Here is an 18,732-nt window from a genome sequence, read left to right as displayed (position 1 = left end):
TTTTTTTAAAAAAAATGATTTCTAAAATCAAAAAATACAAATAAACTAATTTATTTGTTTTTATTTGTTTTATAAAAAATTAATTCAATTAATTAATTTTAAATAAAACTAATTAATTAAACCTTTTAATTAATTTTGTTAATTTAATATCTAATATTAAATTAATAAAATACCAATTTTACTACAATGAATTTAATTTCATGAAATTAATATTTAAATCATAATTTAAACATTAATTGATTCTCCAATTTCGTTTAATTTTCGATAAAATTAAACAATTCAATTGTATCGAATACAATTAAAAGAAACCCTAATTGAATTTAAACATTTCAAATTCTAAACCCTAATTTCAAATCTCATTTAGATTACTCAATTTGCTAATCCAAATTACGAGCTAGTAGAAAGACCTTATGGACCTACAGATCATGAGCTCCAACAATTTATAATTAATTGGTTAAACTCTTTAAACCGTTAACTATCAAGATATTCCATTATAGCTCGATAGTTGCACTCTCCTTATTGTAGATATATTTCTATCTATTTTAACCATAATCAGTAAGTCAATCCTTCACAGGTCGTTCGTATTTTATAGTTGGGTCAAAGATTATTGTTTTACCCCTGTAAATACATCTTGCTCTTTAAGCTCCCACCGATCCTCCATTGAACAATTGATTTATAGTCCAACTTATAAATCATAACTCTCTCTTCCATGAGAGGGCAGGGCCCCATTGTTCAAAACAAGGCATCAACGCTTAAGAGAACAACCTATCTACTAACCCTAAATCGGGTAGGAGTGAATTTCATATTGCAAAGCTATGTCCCCAGCTATCTATCCAGCCTTATCCCCAAAATGGGAGGTTTATTGAGCAGTGCTGTTGGATTACTCTCACCTATGCAAATCAAAGAATAATCCCGAATATATAGGAGTTCATAGTTAGCTCAGAATTAAGATCGAGTTACCCTAGGTCATTGAGTTTGAGATAGTCAGTTTTAACAGTAAACGGTTGTTATAAAGAAAAGTGATTAGTTCGAGGTCCGGTCTTATGCAAACTCATTGTACATGATGCCACAATCACATGCCTCCATATAAATGTGAAGGAAATCAAACATGAAGATTTCCATGAGCAGTGGAATGATCATTCCAAATTCCATTTGAAATTGAACATAAACAATTACAGTCACAAAACGGAAACTAATAGGTCATGCAACATACAAAATTACAGCATGCTTTAAGATAAGATCGAGGGATAGAGTATCATACCTTTGAAGACTCATTCTTCAAACTCCCTCAATCACAAATGCTTGTTCATTCTTCAGGACAGCAATACATGAACACTCGAACAAAACGACCGCAATCGTTACGATCAACAATGAACAGAAACGCAACAAACGGCCTCTAAAACCTCGAACTCAGTCGAGTTGAGTGAGGACACCACCATAGTGGTTACTTTGGTATTCTCGGTTTGAGATTCCAGAAGTGTGGGCTCTATATGGACTTGGTTAGAAGACAAGATTGGAGGAACAACAATCGTGGAGACGATTGAGCAAGTGGGAGATGAGAAGTCTCTATCGTATAGATAAATGCTCAATCGTGTAGAAGAAGGCAGCCTATCGTATAGACAATGCCCTGCGATCGTTTAGCTACGACCACCTGAGTGAACTATCGTATAGTGACACTCCACGATCGTTCAGTCTCTCCATAAGCTATCGTTTAGTGAAACACTTTCACTTGATAGCAATGTCGTGAGTTTTTTTTTTCCAAAAGTAGAAACTCTTCCAAAATTTAGGAAAATAATTTTTCTTTTATCTCACGGTTACCATAAAACCACCAATAATCTCCCACTCAATTGGTTATTAGAGAAAAAGAGATAATTATCCAATAATTAATATTATTATAAATAAATACGATAACCAACTTACTATATTATATTTATAACCTATAGTTTTAATATTTCATCACACGAAACATAACCATAGTTCTTTTTTCTATTTTATAGTACTTAATGTAAATGACATTTACATTAATCCTCCACTTGATGTATCTCTTACATCACACTGATCATATCATATATAATTGAGTTTCCTCCTGTCAATTTGAACACTTCAAACTAACACCAAGAACTGATTCCTACCAAGGGGACCTCATAGACCTGTAGCTTGAAGCTTCAACGGTACGTGAATAACTTACTAAATTCTTTAGTTAGAGGATCCACCATCCGTTAATTGTCGGGCACTCCACTAAAGACCGACATCTACACTCTCTTTATTGCAGATATATTTTGTATCCATATCAACTAATCAACAGTGCGATAACCCTTCACAGATCGCTCGTAAGTACAGCTGGGCCAATTAACCATTTTGCCCCTGTAGTTACATCTAATTCCTTAAATACCACTGATCTCTCTAATGAACATAAGTCATAGTCCTACTATGACTGAGTCTTCTCTTCCAAAGCGAAGTTGTGGCCACTATGTTCAAGACCCAGAATCAGCCCTTAAGGAAGCAATCTATCTACTTACTCCTGGTTCAGGGAAGGCGTGAATTCCATCTTGTGTAACTTTGTTGAGTTGCCACTCTCACCCATACTAATCAAAGGACCGACCTAAAAGGCAGGAGTTCCCAAAACACTCAGGATTGGGGTCATGTCACCTATGGTCGTTTAGGTGAGATATAAATCTTAAGTATTAATGGCGTTATATAAAGAGACTAATCATCTCGTGGTCTGGTCTTATACAAACTCTTTGTATAGGACACCTCCGCTCGCATGTCTCCACATGAATAGTCAGGATCAACCATCTGTAGTAGTTCACAATACTTGAAAAGCGGGTCGTATCCGTAGTGTCAACAGGATTAGGTATCCTTCCTTAATTCTTATACTATAGACCTTTTTAGGTTATCACTTAAGGCATAATCTACTTGTATATCTCATATACATGCTTAAGTTTTCATACAATAATCATGGAACTTTGTTTATTGGATATGAGTAAATGCCAAATAAAATAACTCTTATTTTATTCATAACGATGTGTACAGTTTACAAACTACGAGACTCCGGGAGAATTAGGACACCAATCCCAACATAATGAGTATTGGATCACATCATTTATATCAGTATACAAAATGAGTCGCATCCAATAGTGTCATCAGGATGAGGTACCCAATCTCATATGTATACTTATAGACCATTTTGACTACATACTAGAACTTGATTCTCTCTTATGTCGCTACATAAAGTTAAAGTATTCATGTTATAGCCATTGATTCGTTTATTGGATTTTCATAAAATAATGCAATATAAATAGTAATTTATTTAATAAAATACTCAACAACATTTTTTTATTAATAAACAGAATATGTTAACAACATTTACGAACTGCGAGTTTAGGAAATTTCCAACACTGTGTTGTCTTCGTACAATATTGTTGGAAGATTTTTATTAGAAGGCAAGTCACACATTTTACGAATGTGCTGAGTGATTGACCTTAGCCATACACATTCTCGACTAGCCTCGAGAATTGCAAGAATTTCAGCATGATTTGAGGAAGTGGCCGTTACGATCTGTTTCAACGATCCTCATGATATTTAATGGATGTGAACAGATAACCTGTTTGAGATCTAACTTTGTATAGATCAGATAAATATCCAAAATCTGTATAACCAACTAAATCAAATTTTGATTTATTTGAATAAACTAAACGCATATCAATTGTTCCTCAAGGATAACGAAGTATATGCTTAATTTCATTCCAATCTCTTTTTTTTTTTTTAAAAGAACTATATCTTGCTACTAAATTTACTGAAAATGCAATATGTGGTCTTGTATTATTAGTAAGATAAATAAGTGCACCAATTGCACTAAGATATGGTACTTCAGGACCAAGAAGTTCTTCATTATCTTTTCGAGATCGAAATATATCTTTCTTTATATCCAATAAACGGACTTCCATTGGAATATTTAATGGATATGCTTTGTCTATATAAAATCTTTTCAAAACTTTTCCTGTATAAGATGAATAAATATTCCATCTACTAAATGCTCAATGATAACTTGTAGAAATACAAGTTATTTTATCTTTCTCATCCAAAAGAATAAGAAAAAAAGCTCTAAAAATGCGACATTTTTGCTAAAGAATTTATAAAATAATCATAGCATGCAATCATACATCTCCAATGCCTGATCTATCTAAATTTTGAGCTAATGTCGCTATTTTAATGCAAAACATTCATTGATGCGAACAAACAAGAAATATCATAAACAAAAGCACGATCACATAACCAGTTAATGTGACAACCTTAGGCGATGAAGCATGATATGACATGGACGGTGGAAGTCAAATCTCAGATTGAGTTGGTAGCTGATTAGAGAACTTTGTTGAAGATTCAATGAACTTTCAACGGGTTGTAGGTGGCGCATCAAGGTATGGAATTCAATGCACCTTATCAACACAATCATGAGTGAGAGAAGAGAAGTCATCATCAGACACCTATAAATACCTATACAATCGCCATGCAAAATATACGAGGGTCATAAAACTTTTAAGAAGAAAACTCTGGAAAGAATCCTTCTCGTTCAACCATAAAAACACCCTGGTGAGGGCCTGGGTCTCTTATGGAAGAAGAAAAGCTCCATTGTTTGATATTTAAGTGAAGTAGTCAGCATAAAAGCCAGAGGGAGCAAGACATTGTACACCACAGCTTGATTCTTTATCCCTTCCTTTATCTTACAGTGTATTTATGTTGTATCGTTAACATTGAAGAATTCATGTATGCAATATGAATAAATGTTTATCCCATTCTTTGTTCATTTCTTCTATCACTATCATAAGTAGCTAAATTACCTTATGGGTTGAGAAGCATATAACCAACATGAACTAAGTAGCAAAAGAATTATGCGATCATTTGTTTTATGTATGCCTACTCGCATCACTTGAATAATTCGAAAGATTATTCTAAGCAAATAATCTAGGTTTGAAAGAATTCAGATTTAGAACTCGTAAAACAAGAGGAGATGCTCTTTAGGAATAAGTTCATCTTTTGCATACTGTACTCACCGCATGCATCCTAAAGATAGAATAATGGGGCTAAATACACTGAAAAGTGTTGGTCGTATATCGAGTGCACTGCTTGAATGCATAACTCATTTAGTTGCTTAGGAAGTGTTGGTGAAAATTCTTCTCAATTCTACCATCGCTTGCTAGTATCCATAACCATTGTTCCCACTGTTTCACTTGAAGCACAACCCTCAACGCAATAGATTTAGAATAATACCAAAAATCAACCATTTGTATAACATTTCATTTGCATTAAGATCTGAGTATCAGTTTATCGCACACTTCTAAGCAATCCTTGAGTTCGACCCTGGACTTACTAGGACTCTGGTTTGACTTACACTTGGGTTCTACTAGGAAAAATAAAGCGTTATAACCTTATAATCATTATTCATTTCATCGCATGCTACGAACACATCACTCAATTTGCAAACCAAGGAAACATTTTGTTTTTCCGAGATCTTTCATCTCAAGTTCTTTCTTAAGATATTCTATTGCCTTCGAAAGCTTTTCAAAAGTTCTAATTATATTCAAGTCGTCAACATATACATTTATAATAGAAAATCTTGATTGTGATTTCTTTATGAAAACACATAGACATATTGGATTATTTTGATATCTTTCTTTCAATAAATATCCACTCAGGCGATTATACCACATCCGTCCTGATTGTTTCAATCCATATAGTGATCTTTGTAATTTTATTGAATACCATTCTGGAGAATTTGATGTATATGTTTCATGTACCTTAAATCATTTTGGGATTCTTATATAAATATCATTATCAAGAGATCCATATAAATATGTTGTGACTACATCCACAAGATGCATATTCAGACTTTTATACACAGTCAAACCAATTAAATATCTTAGTGTAATTTCATCCACCACTAGAGAATATGTCTCCTCATAATTAATACCAGGTATTTGTGAAAAACCTTGTGCAACTAGTCTTGCTCTGTATCTTGTGACCTCATTATTTTCATTTATTTTCTCACAAATACCCATTTGTATCCTACAAGGTTTGACACCTTCTGGTGTTCGGACTACTGGTCCAAAAACCTGCCGCTTTGAAAGTGAGTTTAATTCTGCCTCGATTGCTTCTTTCCACTTAAGCCAATCTTGTCTATGTCAACATTCTTTAATAGATTTTGGTTCAGGATCCTCATTTTTAGATATAATATCAAGAGCAACATTATATGCAAAAATGTTGTCAATAACTACATTAATTCGATTCCATCTTTTTCCTGTCATGACATAGTTTATTGAAATCTTATTATTATCTTTAGGTTTTTCACTTTCCTCACTAGTCATGTCAAAGATTTCTTCATGGGTATTTACATCCTCAACCAAGTATTTTTTACTTATTTTTCGTTTTCGAGGACTTTTACCTTCAAAACCCACTGGTCTACCACGCTTCTGGCGTGTTCCAGACTCATTAGCGACAACTTGTTGTATTGGGATATCAAATTTTTATGGAACATTTGCAGCGGGTATATGTGACTTTGTTACTTTCTTTGCATCTATAAATGCATCTAGTAACTGATTTGTTATATTTTGCAAATGAATTATTTTCTGAACTTCAAGTTCACATTGATCTGTATGGGTATCTAAATGAGACAATAACGATGCATTCCATGTAATTTCTTTATTTTTTCCCTAATGTTAGAAAATTTGTCTCATTAAAATGACAATCAGCAAATCGTTCAGTAAATACATCACCAGTCAGAAGTTCAAGATATTTAATAATTGATGGGGAATCATATCCAACATATATTCCTAACCTCCTTTGAGGACCCATCTTAGTATGTTGTGATGGAGCAATTGGAACATATACTTCACACCCAAAAATTCTCATATGGGAAATACTTGGCTCGTGACCATAAGCTAATTGTAAGGCGTGTATTTATGATAAGCTACTGGCCTAATGCATACAAGTGATGTTGCATGCAAAATAGCATGTCCCCATACAAATGAAGGAAACTTAGCTAATGGTCTTGCAATTAATTGCAAATATTTTATGAATGATTCTACTAAAACACGTTTTATGTTTGAACATGAGCTACAGGATGTGTGATCAGAAAATTGGTCTTAATTGTATAATCAGAAAATTGTGCTCTTAACTTAATTATTTGAGCAAGTAATCTTGCAAATGCAAGATTTCAACTTGATAAAAAGCATACGTGTGACCATCGGATGCATCTATTAATACCATAAAATATCTAAATGGTCCACTTGGTGGGTTAATCGGTCCACATATATCACCATGAATTCGTTCTAAGAATGTAAGTGATTCAGTCCCCACTTTAGCTGGTGATGATCTAATTATCAATTTTCCTTGAGAGCAAGCATCACATGATAATTCATTAGATTGAAGAATCTTCTAGCTCTTCAATGGATGTCCATTTGAATTCTCAATAATTCTTCTCATCATTATAAATCCTGGGTGGCTCAATCGATCATGCCAAATTATAAATATGTGAGATTCATGAACTTCAGGTTCATTGTTGCATATATTTTAATTACTCGTATATGAGTATAATATAATCCAAAAGATAAAACATGCAACTCTTCCAATATACATTTTTTATTTGAGACAGTGGATATGATATATAGATATTTCACATTATTCTTACTATCAGTCTCAATATGATAACCATCGCAACGTATATTTTAAAAACTTATAATATTTCTCTTTGATTGACTAGAGAACAATGCATTGTCAATTGTAAAATTTGTTCCTCTAGACAATAATATTTTATTTTTCAAAACCTTTGATCAAGTTTGCAGAATCTAATATTGTATTTACTATTTCTTTCTGCATTGTCAATTTGGAAAAATATTTTTTATTTGTAAGTATTGTGTGTAGTTGCACTGTCTACCAGACATAAATTTTCTTTGCTCATTTTTTAAACACCTGACATATGAAAATGATCCATGTTTCTTCATTAAAAGAAAATAATTACAATAAGAAAAATAACACTTAAAATATACAAAAGTTACTAAAAAAAATATGAAGATAGATAAAAGAAAACAACAACATTAAGTTTAGATAATCTCAAAGTCAAAAGAAACACTTGATGTTACACCAACTGTGTCAATCTTCCCTTCAAGAGGTTCAAAAATGTCCACCACATCCAAATTTGTCATGTGGGATAGGTCAAATATGTCATTATCTTGGTATGCAAAATTTGTTTTCACATTTTTCTCTTTTTCCATCAGGGAGGCTTGATAGAGGTCAACTAATTGTTTTGACGTACAACAGGTACGTGACCAATGCCCAGTCATTCCACATCGGAAGCATTTATTTTCAACACTCTTTGAACTTTTAGCTTGTGGAACTTTTCCTTTGTGATCATCATTTTATGTGGTTCTTTTGAAATTTAAATGGATGACCACGACCTCGATTATTAACATTCACTTCAGGGAATGGTGTTGTTCTAGTTAGTCGAGATTCGTGGTTCTTCATCAATAACTCGTTATTTTGTTCGGCCACAAGAAGACATGAAATTAGTTCAGAACATTGTTTAAAACCTTTCTCTCAATATTGTTGCTGCAGAGCATATTCGAGACATGAAGTGTAGAAAATGTCTTCTCTAACATATCAGCATCAGTAATTTTCTCTCCGCATAACAAGAATTTTAAAGTGAATTTAAATAATGCGGAGTTGTAATCACTTACTGATTTGAAATCTTGTAACCTCAAGTGCATTCACTCATAACGAGTTTTAGGAAGAATAATTGTTTTTTTAGGATCATACCTCTCTTTCAAATTTTTCCACAAGATACGGGGATCTTTTATTGTAAAATACTCCATTTTCAATCCCTCGTAGAGATGATGACGAAGGAAAATCATAATTTTTGCCTTGTCCTGGATGTCGTATTTCCTTCTAATAGTCTCCCCAAGATTCATAACTTCTAGGTGGATTTCAACATCAAGTACCCATAACAAATAATTATTGTCGTTAATATCAAGGGCGACAAATTCTAATTTTGTGAAATTTGTCATGGCAACACTTTCATAAAATATTATACTTATGGTAGAAATTTAATAGATATTAAATATACAAAATAACGTTAAATTTATTAATTATAACAAAGAGGGAAAAACCGAAATACCTTTAGCGAGAAAAACAACAAGAACTCGTACCGATAACGTATTGTGAAATTGAGGAGCATGACGGAAACACGTAGAAAAAATATAATATAATAATATATTTTTATAATAATAATAAATATATAAAATATAATCTAAAATAAAATAACCAAAATCATAAAATAACTAAAATTATAAAATTTGATATGAAAATTAATGATATTTTGAAGTGAATTTCTCACCAATGTGCATTATGTTGAGATCCACCAAATGTCACTACTTATAGACAAAGTGGTAAGTAGGATATGAACTTAGATGAACACCAAGCATGAATTATCACAAAGCACATGGACAATATAAAAAATGACACATGACTTTTAAAACACTAAACATTGGGCAATATGATATTTATAATAATTCCAATAATATCATGTTACAAAGCTATGGAAATACAACTCCACTGGTGCAATTCAGGGTCGGACAAAAATGATGGAAGAAGAAAACGTGTCTAGAGTGATCTTTATTTGATCATTTTTACAGTAAAAAACGCATTGTAGAAGGCATTAACACTATTCAAAATCAATGTTAATGGCCTTTCCCTGTCCTCAAATCTCTTTCATTCAAGCCGCCAGATTCTCCCAACCACTCCTCCAGTTTCGCTTCTTTATCAGCCCTGAAATCATCGAAGTTATCGGACACCAAAAGTAAATCAGTATTCAAATTGTCTTCAACCTGGTCCTCTCGTTGCGACTCATCATTAACTTGACTGGACAGAGGCAACTCCTCAGTGTCCATATCTGGCTGTGATGAACTAGAAGTAGCAGGAGCAACTGGTGGTTGGATAGGTTGTGGTTGTAGCTTATCAACTTCAACTTGTGCAAGATCTTCCCTGATCTCAAGCTGTGGCCATTTAAAGTTGCTCGCCTTTTCTCTTGCCGACTTGAATACCGTCGAAATATAACCACCACTGTCATCATCAAGTGGGGCTACAATTGCTCTTCGCCCCCAAGTGGCCGATCTCCAAGTGCTCATTCTCCCTGGCTGCTGCTGCTGCTGCAGCATACCAGAAGTATTACGTATCAAACCCCTTCTTGGTTGTTTGGTTGACATTATAGCAAGGGACTTCCTTATGTCTCTGATCATCTCATCAGCAATAGGAAACCCACATTCTTTCATCGACCTCAACATCGTGATTGAATCCTCCGAATCTTCAGTGTGCAGAGTTGTTTCATGAGATTTGTCTACCACACTATTCTTCAGATTGATAACATTGGGAACAGCATTTTTTGTATGCTGTTGAATGTAGAAAAGCCCAGTTGAAGGTTCATTTGCTATATACTTGATCATCTCTGCTGAGCTTTCAGCTATCTCCACAAAGCCATCAACTGTGGAGAATCCATACATCCTTTCAAAGGTGAATGGCAGTTCATCACTGGGTTTATGGAACATAACAACTGTAATTGCTAACCGAAATGAAAGGGTAAAAAGAATGGAAGACAGACAACAAATTGTAGAATAACTAAAATACTATTTGTTCGCGAAGTTAACAACACACCAGCAATGAGATGCCACAATAGATTAGGGAATAAAATAAAAATTAAAAATAGATTTAAAAAAGCAATGCAACAGGAAATTTACTGAGTCTGAAATTTATAGAAAAAGGCAACCTTCTTATCTTCTCTTTGTCGCCCATATTTGCCTGTCTTCCTTACTTTTGGCCAGGCAGGGGTCTACAACCAATAACTATGTTCACATTTTTTTTTTTTAAAAAAAAAAACATCTAATAGAACTGTCTAAAACATATAATCGGAGAAGTCTTTTGTAAATCCACCATATGGAGGGCCATCTTTTGTAGTTTCACCATCAATGAAATTGTTTCTTATAAGAAAATGAACATGTAAATATACTTGGTTCTAATAAATGCTAACTTCTGTATGGTGCAGTTGCAAAATGAAATCATAACATAAACCCATACACATATATCGTGACAATGATATACTTCACAAATTAAGCATGGACATGTGAGCATTTAATCCAAGAGGATCACTAAATAGTTTTACACCTCACTTTCTTCTGATTACTGGAAGCAAAGAAAACGAATCCATGTCACCTTGATTTCTATACGAAGACCAACTTTAAAATTTCAAAATGCCATGGCATATAAAGATGAAGGTGAATCTCATTGAGGGTAATGTCCAACTCCAACCCATGGGTCTTATCAAACACCTAGGTCCCATTTGATTTCTTGATTTTTTTATTTTTCAAATCGTATTTGTTTTCTCACCATTACTTTGCCGTGGTTTCAATTTTTCTACCTAAACATTTGAATTCTTAGCCAAATTCCAAAAACAAAATCATGCTTTTAAAATCTAATATTCTTAGTTTTCCAAACTTGCCTTGAATTTGTAAGCACTCCTAAGTAGATAACAAAAAGAAGCCAATAGGTGGAAGTAGTCTTTATAAACTTGATTTTCACCACAACCAAAAACCAAATACCAAGGCCTCGTTCAATAACTATTTGGTTTTCGGTGTTTAAAAGTAAGCTTATAACACTTATTTCGCCTATTACCGTAGGCTTCCCCTGGGAGGTAATCCGAGGGCTATAACATTCTGGGATCCCATTTCTAAGAAGATCCAAAAGAGGCTTTCTATGTGGAAGAAAAGTTTCTTCTCCAAAGCAGGTAGGTCAACGTTGATCAGATTGGTGCTAAGTGGTGTTCCTGTGTATTACTTTTCCCTTTTTCGGCTCCTAGTTCGGTCTGCATAGGCTTAGAAAGTTTAATGAGGGACTTTCTTTGGGAAGGTGTGGATGAAGGGAAGGGTTCTCACTTGGTGAGCTAGGAGGTGGTTGGGCATCCTATGCATCAGGGGGGATTGGAGATTGGTAATTTAAGGACTCACAACAGAGCCCTGTTGGCAAAGTGGCTTTGGTGCTTCGCCCTTGAGCCCGAGGCTTTACGGCGTAGGATCATTGTGAGCAAGCACGATAACCATCCTTTTGATTGGGTAGAGAAAGGGGTTAAAGGCACACATCGGAATCCTTAGAAAGATATTTCAGTCAAGCTTCCTACTTATTCTCATTTTGTTCGGTGTGTTGTGGGGGATGGTAAGGAAATGTACTTTTGGGAAGATCAGTGGGTGGGGAAAAGTTTACATTTGTTTGCCTTTAAAAACCGCCCAGTCTCGGATTTGTTGATTTGGTATGAGAACTCTCTGTCTTTTTCTTTTGGGATTCGTCGTCATTTGTCTAATAGGGAAACGGCGGAGGTTGCCTCTCTTCTTTCTCTTTTGGAGGGGTGCACCTTTAGGGAGGGGAGACGGAATGTTCGTATTTGGAGTTTGAATCTTGGTGAGGAGTTTTCTTGTAAGTCTTTCTTCAAGTTGTTATTAGATCTGTCTCCCTTTGGGTGTTTGGGTTTGATGTGATTTAGAGGATTAAACCTAAGAAAGTCAGGTTTTTTATTTGGCAAGTCTTGCTTGGTCATGTGAACACTTTCGATAGGCTTGTTAGGAGAAGAACTTCACTTGTGAGACTTTTTTGCTATATCCTTTGTCGGGAGGCAGAGGAAGATCTGGATCATCTCCTTTGGAACTGCCAGTATGCGATGACTATATGAAGTTTCTTTTTGCAGGAGTTCAATGCGTGAGCATTGCTGGTCAGAGAGACGTTCATATGATGATCTAAAAGTTCCTTCTCCATCCGCCTTTCAAAGAGAAAGGTCGTTTTTTGTGGCTTGCTGGGGTGTACAGGTGTTTGGGATATTTAGGGGGAGAGGAATGATAGTGTGTTTAGAGGGAGCGTCAGGGAACCTTGTGAGGTGTGGTCTTTAGTGAGATTTCATGTGTCCCTTTAGGCTTCAATTTCAAAGTTGTTTTGTAACTATTCTATAGAAAACATTTTACTTAGCTGGAACCTCTTCCTTTAGATGGTTTTTTTTTTTTGTGGGCATGTTTTTGTTCGCCCCTACATTCTTTCATTTTGTCTCAATGAAAGTAGTTGTTCTTAAAAAAATAAATAAATAAATACACTACTTTCGCCTATTGATTTCTTTGATTTGTAATATACTCTTTAAGAGTGTTTTAAAAAACTAAGTCAAATTTTGAAAACTAAAAAAAGTAGTTATTGTTTTTGGAATTTAGTTCAAGTATTTTAGTGTTTAGTTAGGAAATATGAAAACCAGGGTAAACAAGTCGCAAATGGTTATCAAATGGGCTCTAGTAATTGAATCTTTCACTTTTCAATATCAAGTTGCAAATTGTTTAAAATTTTTGCAGAACTGAAATATCAGCTCAGCATCAGATTTTGAACAAATGGGGTAAAAATCGAACTCAACCTACCCACACCAGTTTTCACATTCCCAACAAGAGTTGTTAAGTCTTGTGTCTTTAACCCAACCCCTGACTATGATGGCAAAGTAATGATTTGTTACAGCTTCATCTGAGAATACTCCTTTTTTTTTTCTTCTTTATTTGATAACCGGGAGTCAGAGCTTTGCTCCCCTATACTGATGGCGCCCGTGCCACCCCGAATGTTCAAACTTAGGACCTCTAAGCCAGTATGACTAAGAATTACACATTTGGATTGGAAGGATCCAACAAGAATTGACTTGAAAAACCTAAAGGGTAATACCACAAGAAGATAAAACTATAAAGAAGATTTCTTATTTACTAACATTACAAAGACCCTTAACATCACAAACATTCTCATTCTGATCCTTGGTTTGGAATGAAATTAAAGTGGTGGTTTTGTCCAAACTAACCTGAGATCATAGTTCAGAAATAAACCTAAAACTATGTTCCTAGCAAATTGGAAATATTTCTATCATGAGGGAAATTGACAAATTCATCAGCCCTCAATAGCTAACACCCAGCTAAAATATCATATTATTAACAACAACAACAATAATAATAAAAGAATCTCCATTCTTCATCCAGTGCGACGATATATAAGAATTTCACAAGCAATAACTACAATGGATAAATTGGCAAAAGGAAATAAGAAAACTTACAGGAAACCCTAGAAAACCAATGCGCTCGAGGTTTCTTGAGGGTCGCAGGGAGATAAAAGCTCTGGATTTTATCTTCTTCTTCAAGCTTTATAGAAAAAGTAGCCGATAACGGCAGGTAGAGACAAATTCGAATTTATTTTCGTCAGCAAAGCTCTGCCATTGAATCTGGTGGGCCTTGGCTTGGAGGAGTACAATCCTTTTTCTCTTGCTCTCGCCGTTCTTTTTTCTTCTTCTGCTTTAATAAGAGAACAATATGCTAACAAAAATGACAGAAATGAACGACGTGTCCATGGAATTTTTGGAAAAGTTTGAAATTTGATAAAATTGGTACATAAACTAAGAAATGTTGTGAACAGTGCAACCACAACACATATATCAATCAAATATAATATTAAAATAAATGTAATATAATATATTAATAAATAAATAAATAAGCAAAATATAAAATAATAATTTTCTCTGAATTCTCCATTTTCTCCAATTTTCATGGAATTTGTCAAATATGTGTACCTCCCAAAACCCACCAAATGCCAATTTGGCAAGTAGAGGCGGATTACATACACACTAATAATATGTAATATTGAGACACATGGACAACACTTTGAAAAATTGGGGCATGACATATGGTCAATGGACATTAAGCATGAACATCTAATAGACATCTATTATCATAATATTACTCCCCTTAAATGTCCATTATATATATTAAATATGACTTGTCAAAACCTTATTAGAAAAAAAAATCCAATGGGAAAAAAATCTTAGTGGACGGAAATTAGTACATATTTCATATAATTTATACTCCTAAAAAGACTCTCTCTCGTGGAAACATCACTTGAGATCTCTGAGTCGCGCATTCCAATGTTATGCACTAATTTTTCAAAGATTGCAATAGGTAATGCCTTTGTAAATAAGTCTGTCAGGTTATCTTTCAAACAAATTTGTTGTACAATGATATCGTCATTTTCTTCAAGATCATGAGTATAGAAAAACTTTGGTGAAATATACTGTGTTCTATCTCCTTTAATATATCCTTTTTTGATTTGGGATATGCATGTTGTACTGTATTCATGTAATATTGTTGGAAGATTTTTATTAGAAGACAAATCACATGTTTCACGAATATACTGACTCATTAATCTTAGCTATACACATTCTCGACTAGCCTCATGAATTGCAAGAATTTCAGCACGATTTGAGGAAGTTGTCGTTATGGTTTGTTTCATTGACTGTCACGATACAACAATTCCTCCACATGTAAATAGATGACCTGTTTGAGATCTAGCTTTGTATAGATTAGATAAATATCCAGAATCTGCATAACCAACTAGATCAAAATTTGATTTATTTGAATAAAATAAACTCATATCAATTGTTCCTTGGAGATAACGGAGTATATGCTCAATTCTGTTCAAACGTCTTCTTGTTGGAGAAGAACTATATCTTGCTGATAAATTTACTGGAAATATAATCTCTGGTCTTATATTATTAGCAAGATACATAAGTGCGCCAATTGCACTAAGATATGTGACGTGTTGATTTATCATGCGATGAAAGGATGTGTGGATGCAATGATCATGCAAGTTTTCCTAATAAAGCCCAAGTATAAGCCTTCTTAGGGTCCTGGTAAGTCTAGGGTCGAACGCAGGGATGACTAAATAGATATGCAAAGGACTCTCTGATCTTATTGCGATGGTGATTAGGAAGTAGATGGTGATTTAACTTAGATTTTCTAATGCGATGGAATTAAATGCGCGACGATGAAAGGGTGGTGTTGTAACAAATATGTGATGAAATGGTTGAGAAGAGTTTTAGCTAGCATTTCTTAAAATTTTGTACAAGTCATGCGATCATGCTATACACAAATATTAAACACTGCATTTCTTAATGCATAATGCCACATTTCTTATTTTTAGGATGCATGCAATGTGTATGGAATGTAGCAGATAGGACTTATTTCTAAGTCTCTACTCTTGCTTATGCGATATAATCTGACTCTCTCAAGCCTAGATTCTGTCTTTGGACTATTCTCTCAAGTACTCCAAATGATGAATGAAGCATACATAAGATAAGATGATCGCATAAGGTGTACAGCTTAAGTCATGCTAACTAAGTACTTCTCAACCCATTCACAAATTTAGTTACTCATGCATGGTGTGGAGAGACTGATCATAAATTGAAATGAAGTTTCCATTTTTGCAAATAAAGTGTTTTGAGTATAAAACAATAAATGGTGTAAGAAGTATCAAGCCAGGTAAGCAATGTTGCTTCCTCTGGTTTTTTACACTACTCTTATCAATTCAATTCTTTCCCGAATTGTAGGCTCTTGCTCTCGCAAGGGTTGGGTGTCTCTCCTCCATGTTGTTTTCGGCAGTCTCTTGACCTCTCCAAAAATTAATTTCTTCTCAAGAATTCCCTTCTCTCGGCTTCGCCTCGCCTCTTCGCGCGCTGTTTCTGGTTTGGTAACATTGGGTATTTATAGACTTCTAGGCAAAGCAATTTTTCTCACTAATGATTGCATGGATGGGCAATATTAATTTCCATACCCTGTTGCGCCGTCTGATAGTCATCGGAAGTTCAATGTATTTGCAACAGTATGGTCTTCAACGGTCGTCAACTGAATTTCTACTGTTATTGGCTTAAAGTAAAATAGATTCTTGGAAAAAAAAAACAAAAAGGATACTCAAAAGGATATACTTCGTCCCTGATGAATGTATGTCGCTTATCATTGCAGGGACTGAGTGTTTCTTCTTTATTATGGCTTACCCGTCAATGGAGGTTTTCTCGCGTTGGAAATCTCCTCTATGATATATCTTTATTCTTTGTCCATTCGCTTTAAATGCGTTAGTCCCATCTTCGTTGGTCAATTCCACCGCTTCATGCGGGAATGCTTCTTTGATGATAAAATGCCCGGACCAACACGACTTCAGTTTTCAGGAAAGAGACACAACCTAGAGTTGAACAATAATACCCTTTGACCTGTCTTGAGGTTTTTCTTGCAAAGACGCTTATCATTCCATCGCTTGGTGCGTTCTTTGTAAATTTCGGAATTCTCATACGCTTGTAATCTCCACTCGTCCAACTCTAGTAGTTGAAGTTTTCTCTCTTCTCCTGCAACCTTAAGATCAAAGTTAAGTTTATTAACTGCCCACATCGCCTTATATTCCAATTCCAACGGCAGATGACAAGCCTTTCCAAACACGAACGTATATGGTGACATGTCTATGGGTGTCTTATAAATAGTCCGATATGCCCACAAGGCATCATCCAACTTCATGGCTCAATCCTTCCGCGATGGGTTCACCACCTTCTCTAAGATTGACTTGATTTCTTTGTTGAAAACCTTTGCTTGTCCGTTTGTTTGAGGGTGATATGTTGTGGCAATCTTATGGTGGACATTATATTTGATCAATAGTTTACTAATAATGTGATTCACAAAGTGGGTCCCTTCATCACTTATTATGGCACGTGGAGTGCCAAAACGAGTGAATATGTTTTTCTGTAAGAATTTAGAGACCGTTGCCGCATCGTTTGCAACACATGAAACAACTTCAATTCATTTGGAAACATAGTCTACAACCAATTGAATGTATTTATGATTATTTGACGATGGAAATGGTCCCATGAAATCTATTCCCCAGACATTGAATAGCTCCACCTCCAAAATGATGTTCATTGGCATCGCATTTTTTTTTTTTTTGAAATGCTTCTAGTGCGTTGGCACTTATCGCATTTCATGGAGTATTTTCGTGCATCTTTGAACAGTGTGGGCCAGTAATCCCCATATTGCAAAACTTTTGCTGTTGTGCACTGTCCGCCGAAATGCGCTCCATAGGGTAATTCATGACATTGAAACAATATGCGATGGAAAGCAGTTTCTAGAACACAAAGTCTCAATATCTGGTTTGGTCCCCTCTTGTAGAGATTTGGATCGTCCCAGTAGTAAAATTTGCTTTCATGAATGAGCCTTTTTTTTTTTAATGGGATGTGTAGTTTTCAAGGAATTGTTTGCAGACCAAGAAGTTGACAATATCTGCATACCAGGGTAGTTCTTCAATTTTAAGCAACTGCTCATTAGGAAATGAGGCGTTCACCTTCGACTAGATACGGTCCAGTTTTGGATTCTCTAATCGCGATAAATAGTCAGTGACCTGGTTCTGTTCCCTTTCAGTCGATTATTTCCATATTAAATTCTTGGAGTAAGAGAACCCATCAGATTAGTCTAGGCTTCGCATCTTTTTTGGTCATCAAATATCTTATCGCAGAATGGTCTGTGTGGACAATCACCTTTGATCCCAACAAGTAAGGTCTTAATTTTTCAATCGCAAAAATCACCGCTAAAAGTTCCTTCTCGGTGATGCTGTAATTCGCCTGCATGGAGTTTAATGTTCTGCTAGCATATGTGATGGGGTGTAACATTGTCTTTACTTTTTGTGCCAAGATTGCCCCCATCGCATATCCGCTGGCATCGTACATCAGTTCGAATGGCTTTGCCCAATCAGGTACGATCAGAATTGGCGTTGTAGTCAAAGCATCCTTTAGTGTTTTGAATGCAGTGAGGCAGTGTGAATTGAAATCAA

General features: G+C 34.9%; 1 protein-coding gene across 5 annotated transcripts; it reads right to left on the bottom strand.

Moving 5' to 3' along the window:
* Positions 1-9,518: 9,518 nt before the first annotated feature.
* On the bottom strand, positions 9,519-14,499 carry LOC120075565 (MEF2BNB-like protein). 5 transcript variants are annotated; one of them, XM_039029061.2, is made up of 2 exons: positions 14,153-14,499; positions 9,519-10,575 (listed from the first exon to the last, which is right to left on the bottom strand). In XM_039029061.2, the coding sequence occupies exon 2, from the start codon at positions 10,545-10,547 to the stop codon at positions 9,729-9,731; it is 819 nt and encodes a 272-aa protein (XP_038884989.1). In that variant the 5' UTR covers positions 10,548-10,575; positions 14,153-14,499; the 3' UTR covers positions 9,519-9,728. The 5 variants fall into 5 exon arrangements, with proteins under 5 accessions (XP_038884989.1, XP_038884991.1, XP_038884987.1 ...); XM_039029063.2 differs by having other exon boundaries at positions 9,519-10,528; XM_039029059.2 differs by having other exon boundaries at positions 9,519-10,606; positions 14,153-14,443.
* Between the last annotated feature and the right edge of the window lie 4,233 nt (positions 14,500-18,732).

This window comes from Benincasa hispida, chromosome 4, assembly GCF_027475165.1.
Source record: "Benincasa hispida cultivar pf3 chromosome 4, pf3_genome.v1.1, whole genome shotgun sequence".
Lineage (NCBI taxonomy): Eukaryota > Viridiplantae > Streptophyta > Magnoliopsida > Cucurbitales > Cucurbitaceae > Benincasa > Benincasa hispida.
This window is presented reverse-complemented; position numbering and strand designations above follow the sequence as displayed.

What these genes read in the sequence shown, in the direction of transcription:
- LOC120075565 (XM_039029059.2), bottom strand. Translation starts at nt 10,592, where the DNA reads ATGTTCCATAAACCCAGTGATGAACTGCCATTCACCTTTGAAAGGATG.